The 21,815-nt window shown below is 36.7% G+C and overlaps 1 protein-coding gene across 2 annotated transcripts in view; it reads right to left on the bottom strand.

Annotated features, from left to right (window-relative positions):
- LOC308689201 (copine-8) overlaps positions 1–21,815 on the bottom strand; it is a 148,520-nt gene that overhangs the window by 70,164 nt on the left and 56,541 nt on the right. For both annotated transcript variants that reach the window (XM_081362788.1, XM_081362787.1), the window contains exons 5-9: positions 20,618–20,657; positions 13,259–13,335; positions 4,867–4,930; positions 3,480–3,583; positions 482–586 (exon numbers count right to left, since the gene is read on the bottom strand). In XM_081362788.1, coding sequence (XP_081218914.1) covers positions 482–586; positions 3,480–3,583; positions 4,867–4,930; positions 13,259–13,335; positions 20,618–20,657 — 390 coding nt within the window. The remainder of the gene's footprint in view (positions 1–481; positions 587–3,479; positions 3,584–4,866; positions 4,931–13,258; positions 13,336–20,617; positions 20,658–21,815) is intronic.

Here is a 21,815-nt window from a genome sequence, read left to right as displayed (position 1 = left end):
CATTTTTCTCAGTTCCACACTCTCGCGAGTTAAGGTCTTCTGCCTTTGTAGAGTAGAGTATACCAATCACAACAGACTGGTCCATCTGACCCAATCAAAGCAGAGTAGGCTCTCAGAAAGGCGGAGTTTAGAGACACCGAAAACTTTATCAAACTGTTTAGACACTGTGAGAAAAGAGGTGATATTGCAATGTGTTTTTTTACTTTGGATGATGAGAGGCATTTAAAACTATTGTAGGAGACCTTAAAAAACTAAATTTAAAGCATTTAAAATAGCATAAAGGGGGCATTTTTTTAAATGGTGACAATAACATTTGGTCCAGCTGTATGCTTCTTACAGGTATCAAATAAATATAAATATGGATTTTAGAATTTAATCGATGCATGATGAGTTGATCAGTTTACTGTATTTTAAATGTGGTTCAAATGTGAGGAGATCAAACCTAAAAATACCTTTTACCGCAGTACAAAATACTCCATACCTGTCAAAATCGCCATTGCACAGGGCTCTGACAGGGATTTTAAAGGCTTGCCACACAGGGTTCAGCGTGTTCTTCACCACCTCTGTCTTATGACAAATAGTAAATCTGTAAGATAAAAGAAAATATTACAGTAATGCAGCTGTCATCAACTTAATGATTAAGTTTGAAGTCAAAAGTTGATGAGTGTATTTTTTTGTTATAACTTAATCTGTTGATTGTGACCAAATTATATTCTAAAATGTTTTAATTAACTGTCAACTCTTGTTTGAAGACATGTCTCAAATGCACATTTAACACTTGTAAAATGTAAGTAACTGGAATCTTTTAATGTTGCACAAACCATCGCAGAATATCAAGCTGAAATCACACTTTATTTGGCAGATCTCACTGTGAAGCTATACACAAATACTGTCTGTACAAACATATTGAAAATTGTCCAAAAAAGTGATTATTGTTGAGAATTTGTATTGGTTTTATTGCTTAAGCATCAACAGGGCTGTTTCAGAAACTGAACAAATATTGGACATATTCGGTTTGACTTTCTGAAACTGGCCCTTGAGCTACACCTTCCTCACAACCACAGGACTTGCTTTAAAAAACAGACTCTGTTCTCTAAAGGACAGAGACATGAATGGATTGCTCAGTTATGGGCTCAGTACACAGCTCAATACTGGCCTTTTACCTATTTACACATTTATTTTTCCTTACACACACACACACACACACACACACACACACACACACACACACACACACACACACACACACACACACACACACACACACACACACACACACACACTGTTTACCCCTTGTTCTCATGGTATAGGAGGTAAAGGCTCTTTCTGAAGAGTGTATGTGTGTGAGTTTTAGGGGCCGCTTTCAACTAAAAACAGAAAATGTTTTAATGCATTGAGGCAGTTCATTTACACCACAACAGTGTTCTCAGGGTCTGAAAATGCAAACTTTTGAAAACAGGTTTCAAAGTGCAAGTCTCCATATAAACTACAAAATGTGAATTTGTGAAAACGGTGACGTCATGCACATGCCTATTACTCGTTCAGTCTATAGGCGTGTAGTGTTTCTTTAAAAAGTGACATCGCTAACTACTGGCATGACATGAATAATACTGTGTTTTTAATCATTTTCGGAGATCTGTGTGAACGGGGATCGTTTTGATAAGTTGTCGTCTGTACGCGAAAAACGCAAAGAAAGATCTTTTCTGTTTTTAGTACACTGTCGTGTAAACGTATTCTTAGTGTTGCAGAAATAAATGATCTTGAAAATATCATGCTTTGCTGTGAGATGGTCTCAAATGTGGCTGGTACCAAGAAATGCCAAGTAATGATCCATCTCTGCCTGCTAGTCAAACAGCAACCACAGCTTTATGTAAATTAATTAGTAATTCCATCAAAAAAAATCAATAGGCACATGCACAAACAAAATGGTTGTGTTACTCCTCATCTTGTCAGAGTTTGATCATTTATGGTAATAAAAACCACATTGCACTCATCATAAAGTCATCATTAGCATTAGCCATTAGACAATATTAGCTAATATTACAATTGCCTTTCTGTCTACTGTCTGCCAAATGTAATTGTAATTTAACCTCGTAAGTAACTGATCTGAAACATTCACTCACTCATGTTAAAGGGACAGTTCACCCAAAAATGACATTTCAGTTCCTCAACTGAAACACACACACACAAAAAGATGTTTTGAAGAATGTTGGCAACCAAACTGTTTTGGTTACCACTAATTTCCATTGTATGGGCATTCTATCTTCTTATATGTCCTACAGAAGAATGTAAGTATTTTTTGGGGGGTGAACTATCCCTTTTAAGTGCACGAGAGACTTGACTTATAATTGATTCCAATTGAATTGGATGTTAGCATGTTGCTAAGCTAACAACATGAGTGAGAAGGTAAATAATCCCTTAAAGGGGGGGTGAAATGCTCATTTTCACTCAATCTCCTGTTAATCTTGAGTACGTATAGAGTAATATTGCATCCTTCATATCTCCAAAAAGTCTTTTGTTTTATTATATTTTTAATTGAAAGATTGGCTGTACCGAGTCTTTCCGGAAAAAAACGAGCGGCTGGGGGCGGGCCGTGTGGGCGAAGCTAAAGCTGTGCTAACGCGCCGAGCTAACAACACACAGAGACATTTGTTCAACAGTTTTACTCACCGTTCCAACGCACAACCGCGAACCTTTATCATTGTGACTGCTCGATCCTGCTCGATCCTTAAGCATTAGACGATCTGGGCTTTGTTTATATAACAATCATTGTCGAAATGCAGGGAACAACAGTCTTACACAACGTTTATGCTCAGGAAAACAAACTCCATCCACTGGTGCCTTAACGCCGGGTTCTTTGGGAATCTGTGCAGGGTTGTCTTGCCCTGGCAACTAAAAACACACTTCTTTGGTGACATTGACTTCCCAAAAGCCGGGCAGGGCGCTTTGATGGCGAACAATTTTTGGAACAAAAATACTCCTTCAAACGTACAACTTAACTTTTGAAACTTTGACCATGTTTAGCATGGGAATCCAACTCTTTAACAGTGTAAAAAACTCAGTATGCATGAAACAGTAATTCACCCCCCCTTTAAGAACAGTTACCTTAGTAAATTTATATATTACTATGTGTAGAACCAAACTGAAAAGTAGCTTCAAAACACAGCAGTAAAAAATATTGTAGCTGATCTACACAAACAAAGGCACAGATATTCTGAAATTTAACAGAAAAGCTGAATGACCGCTTTGTCTCTGAGTGAAGGAATCTTCAATTATTGAAGTACAGAATCAGCCAGATAACAAGTGATTGTTCCATTTCAGGAGAGCCCCTGCTGATCCAGGTGCAAAGGACTATGGGTATGAACCTAAAGGAATTCAATAGAAAGCCATTTCCCCAACACAGAGCCTGGAGATGAGATTAACGTTGTGGGCAGTGTGTGTAGCTGACAAGAATCCACTCATGTGTTTGTGTTACTCACGTTCCATCCTCATTGCTGCGATAAAACACTAAGAAGGGGTCCGATTTGCCAAAGAAGTCCTTTTTGTCCAGCTTGTTGCCACAAAATTGCATCATCACAGACTCCTGCAGGGCGAGAATGTTTTAGAAAAGCAGGTTATGAGGGCAATGGGAGTGTACATGTGGATTTAGAGCACTTAGCAGACCTAACAATATCAGTATAGATGAACTGATTATTTGGCCATTTGTGGTTTCTAGACAGCTAGCATTACACAAATGCTAAATAGCTTGGCATGTTATATTTGCTTGACTACAATGCCCAGATGGCAAGGCTAAAAGGCCTAATCAGAAATCCATTTCACAAGCGTATCACATTCACTGTCCGTGTGAGATGCTCCAGCAGTGAATGGGATCAGGTCTATTGGTCCCTGTTGTGAAAGACAAATTCCGCTAGCATTGCGGAGGCCTTTCTGTATTTATGTGTGTGTGTGTGAGAGAGCACAGCTGGAGTTCTTGGCACATCATGTGCGCTATTACTGAATCCTGTGTTTTACAACTAAGATAAATACTTTGAATGGACTATGCAGAGAAGACAAATGAAATTAGCTCATAGCAATCTGTCTTTTTCTCCTGACTATATAGGCAGCAATTTTTTAAATGGAACCACACAGTAATTATTAAAACCACTTTGCATAGCGTTCATCAGGCAAAGCACACAGGAGACTTGGTCAGAATTGATTTCAAGAGTTTGTCATTAGCATGTTGGTAAGCTAACAATGTAATGCTCAACTGCACACAAAATTTCATTAGCAAAAGTCAGGAAAGCCATCAAAGATGGAAGTTCACAGGATACTTATTAGTGATATTAATGGAGTGTAATGTAATACTCAATGTCATTACAATGTAATACTCTACTCACATAATAATACATTAGCTAAAGTCAAGTCAGCGATGGAAATACACAGGAGACTTGGTTCATATGTGATTTCAATAGATTTTAACATTAGTATGATGTATTAGCAAAAATGTAAACCATAAAATCAGCAATATTGCAAGAAACTTGGATCATAATTGATTTCAGTACAGTTTGACTTCAGCATCAATGTGATGCTCTTGACACAATTTCATTATCAAAAATCCAAATGATAAAATCAGTGATGGAAGCGCACCGGAGACTTGGCTAACACTTGATTTCAACAGAGTTTAATGTTAGCATGTTGCTAAGCTAAAAACGTATCGCTCTACACACAATATCATTAGAAAATCAACTAGTTTTTTAATGCTTGTTTATACTTCTATATTAAATGACAAATGAGTACTGTATGTTTTAGGTAGGCGAATACCAACTGGCAGTGAGTGATTTAGTGAGAGATTAGACCTGAATTCAAATGATCAATATTAGCTCTTACCCTGCAGTTGTTAAGCTCCTCAGCCTTCACAATAATTTTCCCACATTTCTTCCCTGGAATCCCCCTGTGTATGACAAAACGAGAGTATTCAGGTTATAAATGTGTTGGACAGTGATATTGTATAGAACTGTTGTAATACGTCATAAAGCCAATTTTTCAATGTATCTTGCATCATTGTATGAATCATGTATACTAAGGTATTAAAATAGTACTCCATGGTATTACCTATACTATAAATGGTATACATACATAGTAATAATAACAATAACACAATATTACCATGGCACCAAAACATAAAAATGCATGTACCGTTAATTAGGTTACAAATAACCAAGCTTCATATTAATGTTGTATTCATTGTGAAAATATGTCAAAGAAAGTCGTTTGTTTCCCAGCAGTGCACTGGTGTTTGTGTATATCAGGCTGTCTGATGGATTCTTCTGCTGTTGGTAATATAATGAATTGACTCTTGCACAGAAAACTCGGTGGATGAAGTCTTGATTAAGGTTTATTAACACTCTCTCGTGTGTGCAGAGTTTAAGTGAGTGTAATTGGACTGTGGCTGTGCCATTGTGCTCTAGGCAAAACCGAGCTGTCATTTACCAAAGTGAGTATTGCCAGAGTACTTTATTAGAACTGGACTTGATCTATGAGACTGTCAAGCCCCATAATTAACAAAAATATTATATTATATTATTACTTAAACCATATGATACAGTATTTAAAGTTGTTCAACTAAAACCTCGCCCTTCTGCTGTTTGAATATTGATTCACACAAAATTTTATTTAACAAATATCCTAATTAAGTGAATTAGGATTGGGGCTGTCAAGCTTCTAAATGACCATAAACCATCATATAAGTGGTCCATACACCATCTTTGTGTCATAAACAGACCACCATTTAAGTCATTATTAACTTAAAGTCTTCCCCTCTGCTGTAGCTCTAAAATTAAACAAAGTGTCATTCATGTAAATGGTGCTTGGTCATGGAATATGCTAGAATCAAAGGTGCCACTGGCCCCAAATGAGACTGATACAACATTTGTGTGGTACATACCTGTATTATGTACTGTAATCAAATTCTGTTTTCCAAACATTTCAAAGCTTTAATGGAGGGGGGCATTTTTAGTGAATAATCATTAGCTATCACACAAAGCTTTTGTATAGCTTCAGAAGATTGGAACATATTGGATATTTTCTGGTGCATTTATTGCACAGCTTTAGTCTCATTTCATTTACTCGCCTGACAGAATTGTAATTTTTAGGTAGTGAATTCGGGTAAATTGGGACACATGCATTTTGACATTGAGATGACTACGAAAAAAATGCCCCAATTATCCTACATGTGAAGGAGATTTCTAGATAGCTGCCATCCTGACCCACTGTTGAGAGCTTTAACACTCTAAATGGCATCTTTAATTCACCCATTGGACTACAGCTACGGTATAATCTGATTTACGCAAAGTAATTACGGACTTTCTTATTACTTTACTGGTTATTTGTTACATTTAATGGTTTCCAATATTTGGATATCTAGTATTAGATAAAGGGAACCCAAGATCTGTTTGTATTATGAATGTACTGATTAATTGTTCTTGTTAAATCTTTGTGCTGTTAACTTGATTAAATGTCAAACTTGAGAGTAAATGTCAAACTTGTTAGTGCCAGTTAATCAAAAGTAACACAAGAAAAGACTTTAAATTGTTACAAAAATGTTAACAATCTAAATACTTTTTTAAAAACTTTCTATTCATCAAAGAATTCACACAAAAAAGCAACTGAATCATATCTTCACTTATATCTAACACTTCAACTTTAAAAGTGAGAATCGGCCCAAAATAACTACATTGCAGTTCATGAATTAGTTTAAGTTTAATTAGTTTATTAGTTATAGCTCAGTTGCAGGGTAACAAACAAACTTTTTGAGTGACGAGAACATTTTAAAGAGGCAATCATGATGCAGCAAAACCGAACCCTGCTTTGTATGTCATAAGGTGTAAGACAGCTGATATGACTGAAATACAGGCTTTTGCTGTACAGAACTGGAAAACATTATACGTTGACCCAAATGGAAGACATGATGTGTGAGAAACCCTGTCGTCACCATGACAACCCCAACCTGTGCGACAGAGGGACCCAGTAGAGAGATCTAATAAATATAACTAAGATGTCATCTCATACATATTTCAGGCGAGCAGTTTAGAATTTTTTTTTTTTTTTGTGGAACATTATATTGAAATTGGTCATTGTTGAACAAAAAGATTTAAAAGCTGAGAATCTTGTACAGACTATGAATTCAGGCATAACTGAAGATTTACTGATGCAGTTCAATAATATATTTCTATACTTATATACTTATATACTATAATTCCTAAGTTTAGTAAGGTAATTTCAATGGGGACCTTTTTGCTGTTTTGCTTTGTTAAAACAGAAATTATAAAGAGTAAAATGAGCACATGGACATAAACACAAGATAACGCATCTAAATAATAATGAATTGAAATGTATTATATTATTATTCATACAGTATATGTTTTTTTTTTGTAATTTAGTCACTTTTTGACAGTTGAATCATCACGCACTATTAATGATAATGCTAAATGATGTCCAGTGTAAACCAGAAAACATTTCTAGTTTTGTCCCTGGAAAGGCCTATAATGAAGATGTGAGGGTATATAAGACAGGGAAAGGAAAACACTGAACTGTAAAAAAATATATATATAATAAATAAGTTGTGACAACATATGTTTTTACATTGCTTCTTTTTATGTTACACAAGATTCAAATCATTTTTAAGTCAGTTTAATATAATTTAAGTTGAAATGACTTAAACATCCAAGTTGATTGTACTTAAATATTTTAAGCAGCAACTTTTTTTACAGTATGCTTTCAAACAATTCCTCTGTTCTATAAAACATATATATATATATATATATAAGTATAAGTCTCTGTGTGATGAAATATATGACAAGCAACATTGTTCTAAAATTACGTTTTTAAACCTCAATTTCTTTAAACACACAGAGAAATGCTTTCACACCTTGTTTTTATTATTATTATTATTATTATTATTATTATTATTTTACATTTAGTCCCTCCTGTAAGTCCCAATCAAGATGCATGCATTTGCAATCAGCGTCTCGAGTGAGCAAGGTAATTAAGTACAGGCAACACAGCAGTGCAATGCCTGTTTTTCTGTCTGTGCGTGTGTAATTATCTCCCCTCGGTCGACAGAGACCTGAATGAAATATCAAGTATCATTAAAATCAAACCGTAAAGTGCGGCTTTATTTTTTTTTCGTACATTTTTTTTAAATATATATATAGAAATGCATTTAAGAAATGACTCTTGCTTTATATTCTCAGAAAGGAATGGGGATGATAGTCAAACGGTCATTATTTGCATTGCTTTAGCTCATCACTCAAACTCTGATTCTCCCCGGAGCTTCTTAGCACCAACGCTGTGTTGTAAGTTGACTTAAAAATTTTAAGGTAATGGGTTTTCTCACTTTTATTAAGTTAAGTAATGAGCTTCATGCAATTGAAAAAATTAAGTTATTTGAACTCAACAATTCCACATAACTGATTTTTTTTTTCCAATTAGGCATGAAGTTTATTTAGTGCAGAATTTTAAGGCAACGGGTTCCTCAAGTTAAGTTTATGATGGATAGATGTACTTTTATGATGGATAGATGCACTTTTATGGACTTCAAAACAGAAACAGCCATTCACTATCATTATAAAGCTTGGAAGAGCCAGGACATTTTTTAATATAACTCCGATTGTATTCGTCTAAAAGAAGAATGTCATATACTAGGATGACTTGAGGGTGAGTAAATCATGGGTTAATTTTCATTTTTGGGTGAACTATCCCTTTAAGTCAACTGATCACTTGCACATTGTGTCATGTTTTCAGTGATTGTTGTCTGTCCACACTGAAAACATCACAGCCAATCAGAACATCTTTGATATTTAGAGCCCTACAGTGACCGCCTACTTTGTCTTTTTCACATTAAATTAAATGAGTTATAAGTCATGAATCAAACCAGCTCTAAGTGGAATCACGACATTATGAACATTGGGAAGCAAAACGCATGAAGGAATCATAAAAGGAAAAAGGTAAAAGACTGTGTTCTTTATTCAACGAAGCACTCTGATAAAAACAATATAAAATTATTTCCAATAAATTTCTATTAATTATAAGAATATTTCAAATATGATATTTAATGTAGAATATATATGTAGTTTGAAAAGATTAAGCCATTCCGCACTTCATAGTGATTGTTGCTGAGCTCATTTGCCACAATTTTTCTACAGCTATACTCGCTATAACATTTCTCTACAGTTCTCTGATTGGGTCTCTCTTCAGAATTATAGGTAGTGTAGATCTGCATCACAAATTTGTCTATTAAAAATGATTTATTTTATTTTATTTAAGCTGAAATTATACTGACTTGCGACTATTTGCTTTTCAGGATATTCAGGACAATCTGTTTTTCTAAATTTTGAATGTAAGCACTGGTCAAGCTCAAGCCAGCATAATCAATCTGTCAAGCCACCATATAAAAACCCAGATGACACTATGCTTCCGACCTTCTTTCAGGTCTTTATTATGAATTAATTAGTTGAATTATATTTAATTATATCACTCATATCGCAACACTTGTCAGTTTGCACTGTCAGACATGAATGTATTGCTCTCAGCAAACACTTGCCTCTCACACACATGCATGTACAATTGTATAAGTGCAAAGTTTCACTCATTTAGACTGACGTACAGAATAACTCAGAAGTCATTCGACAGACTATTCAAACACACAATAGAATCAGAATAGCGCATCTCCCAAGCTCTCCACCAAAAGTGCTCGAAATAGCAACAATTTTTCCTTTCATGCAGCGTCCCCCAAACGCGATTGGCGGGGTGATTGAACTGTGTAATTAGCTGTAATTAACAGTCATTAGGGTTGTTAAAGGTCCCCCCCGTCAGGCCTCGGACGCAGGTGTGGGATTTTGCCATGTTTTAATGCTCCCCAAACAACTTTTATAACCCTTGTCATTATAGTACAGCTACATCCAACAATAATTCAAGTTTGCTGAGGTATAGATTACTATTGATTGCTCTTTTAGGGTTCTTATTTGAACAAACACCTAACATTAAAGGTGCGGTTTTGGCGAAATTTCACAGGCAAGAAAGACATGGTCTATTTTCAATAGTGTAGTGATGTATGACGCACAACTCACACAGAAGTCATTTTAAAAACAAGAAGCTTTCTGTTTCTCAACATGGCGAATCCAAGTGAACGACTTGAACCTGTTGCAATATTATATATATATATATATATGTGTGGCATTATTGCTCGGAAAGTATGCTCAAACTGCTTGCATATTGCTGTGCACCTTCTGGCTGTCGTCTTTCTTTTGTTTCAGATTACCAAGGCTTTCAAGTCCTAGCTGTTATGGACCTCACTGCTGAGAGACACTCATCCTCATAGCCAAGCTACAGTATAGATGTCCCGGGATTTACTGCCACGTCTACATGTTAAAACTGTTTTGCTTTTAAAGACATTCCTAAAGTGTCTTAATCGTCTGTATATCACTCAAGCTGATGGTTCTATGGGGGGTTAATGCTAAAGCTCTGTACGTTTATTAATTATGGAGCAAGAACCCCATAAGGAACCATACCACCGAAGATAACTTTGGTAAACTCAAATTAACTTGCCAAAGTGGTCCTGTCTGAACTGCACTTTAAATATATTACTACCATTCAATGATTCTACAAACATGTATAATACCTCAAAATTGTTTGTGGTTTGTAAAGGTGATGATACACAGGGCAACTTTTTGAGCAATGTTGCTGGGCAATCTTGCCAAGCAATTGTTGCTTGGGCACTTTCCCATTGAAAATGGGCAATACATTTCTATCTGGATAATTTAGATTGGTCGTGGTCCCTGTGTCTCATCTGGTTGCCCGTTGACGGCAACATTGCCCTGCAACATTGCCCAAAAAGTTGCTGTGTATCATCACCTTGACAGAACGTTCATTTTTGGCTGAACAAAATAATTGAATCTAATTTACGTTTTGACACAAATCACAACTATAATTAATAATTTAAATTAATTAATTGGCTAATATTAATATAATTCATCCATCCATCCATTTATTCTCCAGACCATTTGTCCTCTCTATAGATATGTATTATTAATATGAGTTCAAAAAATTAATAATATAAATAATATAAAGTGATAAGTCTAGTAAACTGATTTAGTGCATGACATTTTGTCCACACTGCAGAACTTCCCACTGATGGTAAAGCCTCAAACAAAAAATGTCCCTATAATCATTTGATGCCACTAACCGTTTTTTATTTTTTTTTATTTTATTATTTTATTATTATTATTTTTTTTTTTTTTTTTGAGGTTACACAATGCCTCCTGTCAGGAGGAAATGCCCCAGTCAAATAAGTAAACTATATTATCACCCAGCTCTAAACTGCTAAATGTGGACAAACAGGCATTAGAAACATTAGCACTATTTATTCATTAAGAATCTGTGAAAAGCGCCATACAAATACAATTGACAACCTTCAGTAAACAGACTGCGGGTGGCCCATGGGCGAGATAATGGTTTACAAAGGACAGTATTTTTGTGATTTTATGTCCCTTTTTCCCTGGGTTCAACAGGTGGGAATTTGTGTTTTATTAGTTGCAAATACATCCAAAGCTACAAGTACTCCAAACAGCAGGGATGTACAAAACCTCAAATCACCTTGTTCTTCATTTTCTTGATCAACAGCAGTGGTCTGTCTTTATCTGGATGTAATGAGCATGTTGACATGAGGCTCTGCTTAGCTAATGGAGCAACGGTGCAGGGACACCCAGACGCAGCGAAACGCTGAGCTCCCACTGACAATCTAATGAGACTGCTTTGATAACCGAGGCACAGAAGAAAATGCATGTGAAGCAGGCCTTTACCACCCTTCATCTGAAAAAGTTGAGGTACTCAGATCAGAACCTAAATGGACTTCCAAGTCAGGAAGAAAAATGCTAGCTCAGGTGCTGATTGACAATATGACCTCAATGTGAAGTATACAGGAAGCTCAAAAGGTTTGTTTGTGCAGATGAGGTGGACTAAAGACTTTAATGAGCAGAGTCGGAATAAAGAGCACCAATAGCGAACAGCAGCTCATTAGTCGATATGAACTTTATACCCTCAACTAAACACGCAAACTTTGCTTAGTCACAGTTTGCTTAGTTATAATCCACAGATGGTTTCCCAGCATTTCTTTCAGCATTTTGTATACATTCTGCATAGAACTGTATGTCTATGTAAACACCACATTGTCATTGTTTTGGAGCCATGAATTTTACACTTAAACTCTTGGCTCATGCCAAGAACAACATGAGACCATGAAGTTAGTTGGGCAAACTCTGAGTTTCAGAGTAGATTTAGAGTTGACAAAACCATACAAATCCAACATGGTTTAGATAAGTAAGGTTCAGCGGGCATAAGCGTTCTCTGTCAACTAGGTTTGATATTAACTCTGAAGCCTGTGCATCTGAAAGTGTGTCATGTGCAGCGAACAGCCAATCACATGGAACATTTAAAGTGTCAGTTTGATTCACTTCTTGAGACAGAGATGATACAATTCACTTTTTTGTTGAAGATGATTTTGTTGAAGATTTAAAGGCATTTGCAAGGCAGGAAAAGCATTGATGCTGCAACGAAAATTTGAGAAGCCAGTTGAAAGAAAGTCAGATATGACTATGTCAATCCATGTGTATCAACTGAATTTAAATGATAATGTATATGGGTTCACAAAGAGCTCAAAAGGAAACACATAAGCTAAATCAATTTATAAGCTTTATACACTGAAGCTTGTATTTCTATGTATATATTTATTAATTTAAATGCAGCATTAAGCATCAAAACAATGGCAATTTTATCAATATAAACTGCTTTAATTTGGAGCAAGAGATATAAGGGGGAGTGGCTTTACTGAATCAGATATATGTCACTGCTCACAGCTGATTGGTCCAATTTGAGTTTGCAGTCTCTTACCCAAAATAAAACCTACTACGGAGCAGGTTAGCTGTGTAGCGTAGCGTACTATGGCAATGAACACCACTAAAAACGAATCCACCAAACTAATCTCAAACTTACCTGGATAACAACTGAAACCAGCTTCATGCAACAGGCCACAGAAGAGAATGTTTGACTAACATGTAAAGTGAGGCATTGAAGTATATCTTACTTATTGAAATGCCTTATAGTTCAGTCAAATGAGCAGACCATAAAATCGGTAGGTGATTCATGAGGATGGGATCTGTCACAGAATGTAAAGATGTGGACTTTTGTGAATGGAGTAAAACAAAACAAACAGAGCGGTTCTTACCCAAGATCTTTCTCCATACGACAGCCCTGCGAACCCACCACCTCTCCCAACGAACAATAGGCCTGGCCAAGGAAATCCTGCAAACAGAGAGAACATAAAATGAGGCTGGGAGATATTTTTTTAACATAGCAATATGAAAGGTCAGTATTTCAAATAGTCTATTTATAACATGTCTGAGGTTTATTTGGCTTTATCTGTAATCACTGGGTCAGAGCAAAGATAAGATTCATCATTTAGATCATTTTGAACATAACTATAGTACAATTTGTCCATGTAAACACTATTAAGAAACACATTTAAATACGGAGTGAATCCCCTTATCATTATGTGTGTACAGGACATGACTCACTCCCGAAAATTTGATGATTGACACATAGCCATGATTGGATTTACGTGTTTGGTATCCACTATTTTTCACCAAATGAATATTACAGCAACCAAAGACTTATGTTCTACAGTTTTTAACTAAGCCACCATTGAAAGAGGTGTTGTGTTTCATTCATGTTTGTAAGGCTGCTTCACTCTTACAGTGTTGCCTTGTCCACTTATTATAAGTGTTTTTGGGCTTGATTGGACTTGGCTCATAAAGCATTCAATTTTAAAGCGTTATGAAGTGGGAAGGTGCGGGTCTTATTTTCAACATAAAGCATTTCTATCATGACAACTCTCTGAGAGATTGGCATGGTAATGAGATTGACATGGTAATGGATATGGCGATGTTAATGTATTTGGTCTTGGTGGAATAGATCTGTATGCAGGAGGGTTTCTGAAAATGCGCTGCAGATTGCTACCAGTACCTCCAGTACCTACCAGTATTTGAATTTTGAGCTGCAGCTCATTGGTCGCTGATGCAACAGCAACCAATCAGCTGTGCTATGAAGATAATGATTAGATCGCTACCAAATGAGTTAAAGGTCCCGTTATATGCCCCTTTTCACAAGATGTAAAATAAGTCTCTGATGTCCCCAGAGTGTGTATGTGAAGTTTGAGCTCAAAATACCCAACAGATCATTTTTTACAGCATGTTTAAATTGACATTTTTTGGGGCTCAGAAAAACAAGCTGTTTCAGTATGTGCCCTTTAAATGCAAATGAGGTGCTGCTGGATGACCCAGGGGGCGGAGCTTCATGAGCTCGCGCTCAGTCTGTCAGGACAAATTCATCTCACGGAATGATGATAATATCAGAAACTCTCAGTAACGGCGTTCATTTCGAGTCGGACAATAATGCCTACAGAGTCAGAGTGCTGTATAGAGATGAAACAGGTATGGTTTAGTAGTTTAATTACGGTTATTATAACGTATTTGTCATCTGCTTGTATGTATCCATTATTTATTAACAGCCTACAAGTCTGCTGTTTCGGACCAGGTCCGAATGATGATCAAACATGTACTGATGAGTTTAATAAAGTTTATTGTACATCACACAAAAGATGAAGCGTCAGTTTTACTTCAGAAAATCACCGTAAGAGCTGAGTAAACACAGTAGCCTAAGTTATAAGAAGTGCACAAGTAGCCAGTAGAGTTGAGGGAGCATTCCTGTGGGCGGAGGTTAGTCTAAACACGGTTCTGGTGATGTCACTAATGCAGGAAGTAGAGGGGTGTAGTCCAATCGAGCCGTTTTATGTAGTCAATTTCTGTTAAATAAAATATCTCGCTTGGCATTGAACTTTGAGCTTTATAATTTTACAGATATTATTTATACTCTAACAACAACATTACACACTAACTAAAGTTTGAAACATAGGTTCTTAAAGGTCCCGTTCTACGTGATCCCATCAACCAGCGCCATTTAGAGTTTAATACCAGAACTAGGTATTTGGATTTAGTATGGGCTTGTTCTTTTTCGCTGTATTTTTAGTAAGATCTGGCAACACAAATGAGTCATGTGATATCTTGCACAGCACATACAGAAGATAGACACATCCCATATTGAAAAACGTCATTAACAACTAGTTGTTCAGTTCAATTCCATATACACTGCATAGAATTTTTGTAAATGCCATTGTTGCCACCTGCATTTTTCGGGAGTTAATTTGGTTGTAGAATGCGGTTGTCATTCCCATAATTTTACTGAACTATTGATGTACAAAACAGAATTAAGTTCTAAATGGTGAACTGACAATCAAGATGTGCACACACTGCAGGGTGTACGTGGCCTATATGGCCACATTTATACACCACAGCCCTGTGTGCTTGTTGAGCATTTAATTTCAGAATCATAGGCATTTATAGAGAGTTGGCCCTCCCTAACAGTTTTCTCCCTTCTGGGAAGGCTTTCCAGTCAATGTTGGAACGTGACTGTGGGGATTTGCGCCCATTCAAACACAAAAGCACTGTTGTTGGGCGATGGAGTTTGGCTCTCATCCCTAAGGTGTTCAGTAGAGTTAAGGCAAGGAATTGCAGTAGGCCAGTTTAAGTTCACAGTAAATCTTTTTTTTTTTTTTAAATGGACCTAACTTTCCCCAAAGGAGCATCTCCATGCTGCAGAAAAAAAAGCCCTCCCAGACTGCTGCCATAAAGTTTAAAGCACTTAATTCTCTAGAATGTCACTGTATGGCATTAAGATTTATCTTTAATAGAAATAAGTGGCTTTCCCAAACCCCAGTGGAAAAATATACTGGATGGAATTTTTAATGTAATGATAGGGAATGATGACTATAGGCTGTCAAGCTTCAAATAAGCTTGACCAGAGGAGAACTGGCTCCACCGACTGAGCCTGGATTCTCCCAAGTTTTTTTCTCCATTCTGTCACCTGATGAAGTTTTGGTTCCTTGCCACGGTCGCCTCTGGCTTTTAGCTTGCTTAGTTGGGGACACTTAATATATAACAATATTATTGATCTTCCTGCATTGACACCATTATATGAGAACTGAACTGAGCTGGACGATAACATCACTGTTTTCTCCGAAGCGGCTGTATAGATTAACTAAAGTAATAATTTACAACAGAAATGAACCTCACTGAATTTACTCAAGCTTGACTATGACACTATCTTCTTCTAGGCAGATATGGGCACTCAAGTTAGAGCCTCCCCAGATGAGATAGAGACCCGGACTCGAGTCGCATTTTAATAGACTTCAGACTTGACTCGGACTCGACCTGAAATGACTGGCAGCATCTTGCGTCCACTTAGCGTTTGTATTCAAAATAACTACTTGTCTTGTTGCCAGGATGATTGTTTTATACATTGTTATGGATTATAAAGTAACAAGCTGGATTTACATTATCCCTTAAATCTTAGGACCTTTATTACAAACAAAACAGAAAATAGAAAGATCATATATTTTGTCTATATAATACAAATAATAGGATTTTTGAGTTTGAGATTTTTTTTTTTTTTTTCATGAAATGTATCGAGACTAGACTCGGACTTGTGACAAAAGACTCCAGACTTGACTCCAGTGATAAAGACTCCAGACTTGACTCGGACTTCAGCTTAAAAACACCAGACTTGACTCTGACTCCAGATGAAAGACTTGTGAACATCTCTGTTTCTAGGTCTGCTGTACAGCCGAAACAAACTTTGTTGCATTATCACTGTAAAGCTGCTTTGAAACAATCTGTATAATAAAAAGCGCTATATAAATAAAGGTGGCTTGCCTTGAAAAAAGACCATGAAAGCAGTAATATAATCAAAAACAACATTATTTCAAGGGCTGAAGCTGTTCACACATCATGTTGAAATGTTGTCACCCATTTGATAAATGATCATAAGTGAAGCGCAACATAAGACTTAAAAAAGCCATTAGAATTCAAATTCATCTTGGCAGAGCTGTGAAGTTTCTGCCCCACTGACCTTCGCAACAGCAGTTTAATAAAGGGTAGGTGATACTCTGTGCATATGCTGTCCGTATGCTGAACATAACAGAATTTAATTTACTATATTTTGTATTAACAAAAATGTGCATCAATGGAAAGTGCAGTGATGGAGAGAGAATGGTAAAATGGCCCAGGAGAAAACTAAAATAAGACATCTAGAGAGTAAGAATGAATGAGACCAACTGCTTCGCCTTAGCGAATATGTTTGTATTTATATTTAAAGACATAATTTTACTGTAATACTAACAAGTGGCTGACAGATAGGGGACATTTCTTTAAAAAACAAAACAAAAAACAAAACAAAAAAAAAACAGCAGAGAAACACAGAACAACTGAGGGATATACTGTACAGTTCTAAACATGCTTATGCATTTTAAATTAAACTGTAAAATGCTTATGCATTTTAAATTAAATTAAGTTAAATTTTGCATGTCAAATATCCGTTGTTAAACTGATTGAAAAAGTTGTGTATATCGAGAAGATAATAGGGCCAATCACTAAACCCTGAGGCACCCCAGAGATTATTTAATGTAATTCTGAGTCTTTGAAGCACCTGCCCATGACTCAATCTAGAGAAGTGCACCATTTTAAAAACAACAGGTTTAGCAAGTCATTTTTTTAATTTACTTTAAAAAATAATTATACACAATTATTGGTTAATCAATGGTGTGAGCATTTACTGTGACACGGTAATTTTAGATATTTGAGAATGAAATAAGACTTAGTGCTATGGTGGATATGAAAGACTTCACTTATAGTTAAACTATTTGCATTATACTTTTATATTAGCCCGGTTCTGTCAAAACTGCACTGGCTGCCAATTAAACATCGCATCAATTTTAAAATATTGCTGATCACTTACAAAGCACTGAATGGTTTAGCTCCGCAGTACTTGAGTGAGCTCTTAACGCATTATAGTCCTTCACGTCTATTGCGATCTCAAAATTCCGGCCAGTTGATAATACCTAGAATATCAAAATCGACTGCTGGCGGTAGATCCTTTTCCTATTTAGCACAAAAACTTTGGAACAGTCTTCCTAACACTGTCCGGGAAGCAGACACACTCTATCAGTTCAAAGCCAGATTAAAGACACATCTCTTTGACCTAGCATTCACATAACACATTATAGACTTCTATAATTTAATGTTAGGCTGCATAGATTAGGTCAGATGGAACCGGGAACACTTCCCATAAATCCTGATGTACTCGTTACATCATAAGAAGAATGGCATCTACGCTAATTTTGGTGTCTTTGTTTATCCCGAGGTTTTCCCGCAGCCTGCCGGATCCAGTCCGTATCCAGATCTGATGAAGGACCTTCACCTGGACCGATGACAACGCAGTGCTGAAGTGCCAACTAGTCTCTCCCTATGGAGGATCCCTTTACCACTCTACAGATAAAGCGTTGTTGGGAAACTCAATTCCCGGACCTGCCCCGAATTGATAAAATAAAATACAATTCTGTATCAAAAATTATAAGGAAACACCAGTACTTTGTTTAGGCTTGGTTTGTAGGGAATTCCAAACCTGCGCACATATATTCAAACGCACATAACTATAGAACCAATTCTTAATGCGCATGTGAACGCCATCAGCGTTTCTCACAGGTTCGCGTTTAAAGTCTGTGAAGAGAGAATGGTGTCGTCTTAGCGGCCCAAAATTTAATAACAAATGATCGTTGCGACGGAAGCAAATCAATCAAAACTAACTTTAGCTGGAAAATAACTTTATTAAAGAACCGCTATAAAGCCAAAACAATCTTTGTTACCTTGAATTATACGTTTATCTCTGTAAAGCTGCTTTGAAACAATCTACATTGTTAAAAGCGCTATATAAATGAAGATGACTTGACTTGACTTATGTCAGCTTGCAGTCACTGTATTTTTTACACTGTATGCGGACTGTTGTGTTCCCTGGGATAAAAATATTCATATGGGTTTGGAATAACGTGATTATTTTTTTTCAGGCTGAACTTTTATTTTTATTTTCAACAGTTACTAATTTAGACACTAGTCTTTTCTCTTTGAGTTCATCCTCAGTTATTTATGAAACGCTACATTTTCTGCTATGCTGCTCCTACGCTACAAGTTCTACTGCTTTTCTAATTACTGCTGGCGACTCGACTTGCAATTTGTATTCTTGAAGATGAATTCGAATAATCAATCTTTATTGTCTATAAACTTTACAAAGACGACCTCCTTTTCCTTTTTCCCTCTCTCACTGTTTCTTTCCCTGCATGTGTGTTTTTTTCCCTGCAGCAGTTTCCCTTAATTGTCACCTGACGATGGAGCGTAGTCACTCTTCGCATGTCAACACATCCTGTAATGGATTTATGCAGTACCAAATTCCCTTTGGGATTGGACAAGCTGTGTTTGTCTTTCCAAGTCAGGGGGGAAGAGGGCGATATTGATTTCTGGGTGACCGAGGGAGGGAGTAAAGCACCAGGAAGAACTGTGTCTGATTTGGGAGATGGTAATTGGAGGTGGTAATTTTCAGGGATGAAACCTGTGTGCACACTGGAGTCACTGAGTGTGTTTCCAAACACTCTTGTGCATGATGTGTGGAAAGATCAGATTATCTGTCTCTTGAAGCAATAGCAGTACAGATGCTGTGGAGCTCTGCCTGGGATTCGGAAGGTTTCCAGAGAAATGTGCGGCTGGTTTAGATCAATGGAGTTGTTGAGTGTCTGGATTAGTAAATGTCGTGATGTGTTTCATTAAGCAGTTCCACTTTACACCACTGATGGAAGCCCACAGTCTCATGCACTACGAATGCTGAATTAACCAGCAATACATGACCCCTACTATCGTTAGTTTGCCTTGTAATTACCATGGAATTAACAGACTAAAAATAAAGGTTCCAATAAGAACCAAAATGGTTTTGCAGCCTGATGTCATAGGTGAAACTTCGAAGAAAATGGAATTCTTTAGATTTGTAGAAAACTACTAATATAATGGAACTTAGAAAAGTTCACCCATGTATTGATTGATTGATTGGTTTATTGACACCTGATTCTTGATGGATGGTTGGATGTATGCCCTGACTAATTGCTTAATTGATAGTTCATGGGTGGGCGTTTTAGCTGATTTATTTATTTATTGATGCCAGATGGAGTGAGGGTGGATGTTGGAGATTTTGGGTTGATTGATTGGAAGATTGATTGAAGCTTGAAAGAAATAAAGGACTAGCATTATTATGGCCACGTCCCATGACGAGCACAGATGGGACGTGAATTTGCATCTTTTACTCCAAACCATCATACTGTGTGAGATGACACCTCAGGGATCCGCGTGAGCACCAAAACACAGCTTCAATCACGCCACTCTCTCCGTGAGAGCGTTTCTAATCACACGCCTCTATTAACCCGCATTTGCCTCTTTATTCTCATACGAACAGACCTGCTGATTACAAGCACTATGAGATTTTTTTTTACTACAGGGTGAGTGTGTATGATGGCATGCTAAACTTCTTAATGGCCATGAGGAGATAAGTGTGTATAGAGTCTGAGAGGAAACACAGAGAAGTTTCTGAGACTTACATGTTTTGAGAGGTTGGAGCTCTTGGAGTCGACATCATACCTGGAAAACAAGAGAAGGACATATTGAGAAAGGACACACAAACAGAATAACTAGTAGTTTATTTGTATAGTCATCAATTCTGTATTTATTGCTTGTGTAATAATAAATTATCTGTTGACCCTGCAGTTCTTTGAACCAACTCATTCCACACAATCAAAGCACATAACCAGCATATCTTTCGACTTCGGCCACCATTTTGGATGAATCTTTGCACTAACCTAACCACAATGCATTCTGGCACTGCTGCCAACCTTTTGAAAATGATGTCTGTGTATAGGCAGCTCTCACAAGGGTATATGGTCATCCTACATTTTCAAAATAGTTAAATGCAAAGGGCTACAGAGTCACATGGCGACAGCTTCGAAATGATTTGATCAGATATTTATGCATGATTTACCATTTCTTTAAAAATTAGAGTTTTAATCTCTTTTTCATAACTGGTGCAGCCAAATCAGATACAAACCCAGCTGTGTGCTAAGCATAATAATTGATGTTCCCTTTCATTTTCAACTAATTTCAAAACCATTGTTTAATATTTTCCTATATATAACTTTCACTGATGTATACTGTATGTGTCGTGAGTGTTTTTAAATGTATGAATGAGGTGAATGTGTTACATAAGAAGTCCCAAAAGGGACTGATGTTCTATTCAGCTATACATCTTCACATTCATAAATACTGCATGACCCTAGAATGGGAATAAAACCATACATTGACACAGGCTTAACCCTACACACACACACACACACACACACACACACATATACACACACACACACACACACACACACACACACACACACACACACACACACACACACACACACACACACACACACACACACACCTGAGAAAACTGAGATTTGCTCTTTATCTAGGGAACAATTTCTATGCCCTCAAGGGAGCTTCTGGAATTTGGTAAACTCATCATGAAAGAGAGGGTCATCAGAGGTGTAAGTTGACTCTTTCTTTCGCCTACAGAGTATATTAACTATTATTTTCTGTAATTTAATTGCTTTACAGAACTGCGCAGGTTTTTTTTTTTTTTTTTTTTTTACTAAAATGTAGCAACTTTCCTTTCTGAAATTGTTTTTGGCTGACATAAACAAGGCCATATGGGTGAGAAAAAATAGCCAAAAATATCATTATTACACGGCT

The sequence above is a fragment of the Scardinius erythrophthalmus genome (assembly GCF_964197995.2).
Source record: "Scardinius erythrophthalmus genome assembly, chromosome: 4".
NCBI lineage: Eukaryota > Metazoa > Chordata > Actinopteri > Cypriniformes > Leuciscidae > Scardinius > Scardinius erythrophthalmus.
The sequence above is the reverse complement of the archived record's forward strand: the minus strand, read 5'-3'. Positions and strand labels throughout refer to the sequence as shown.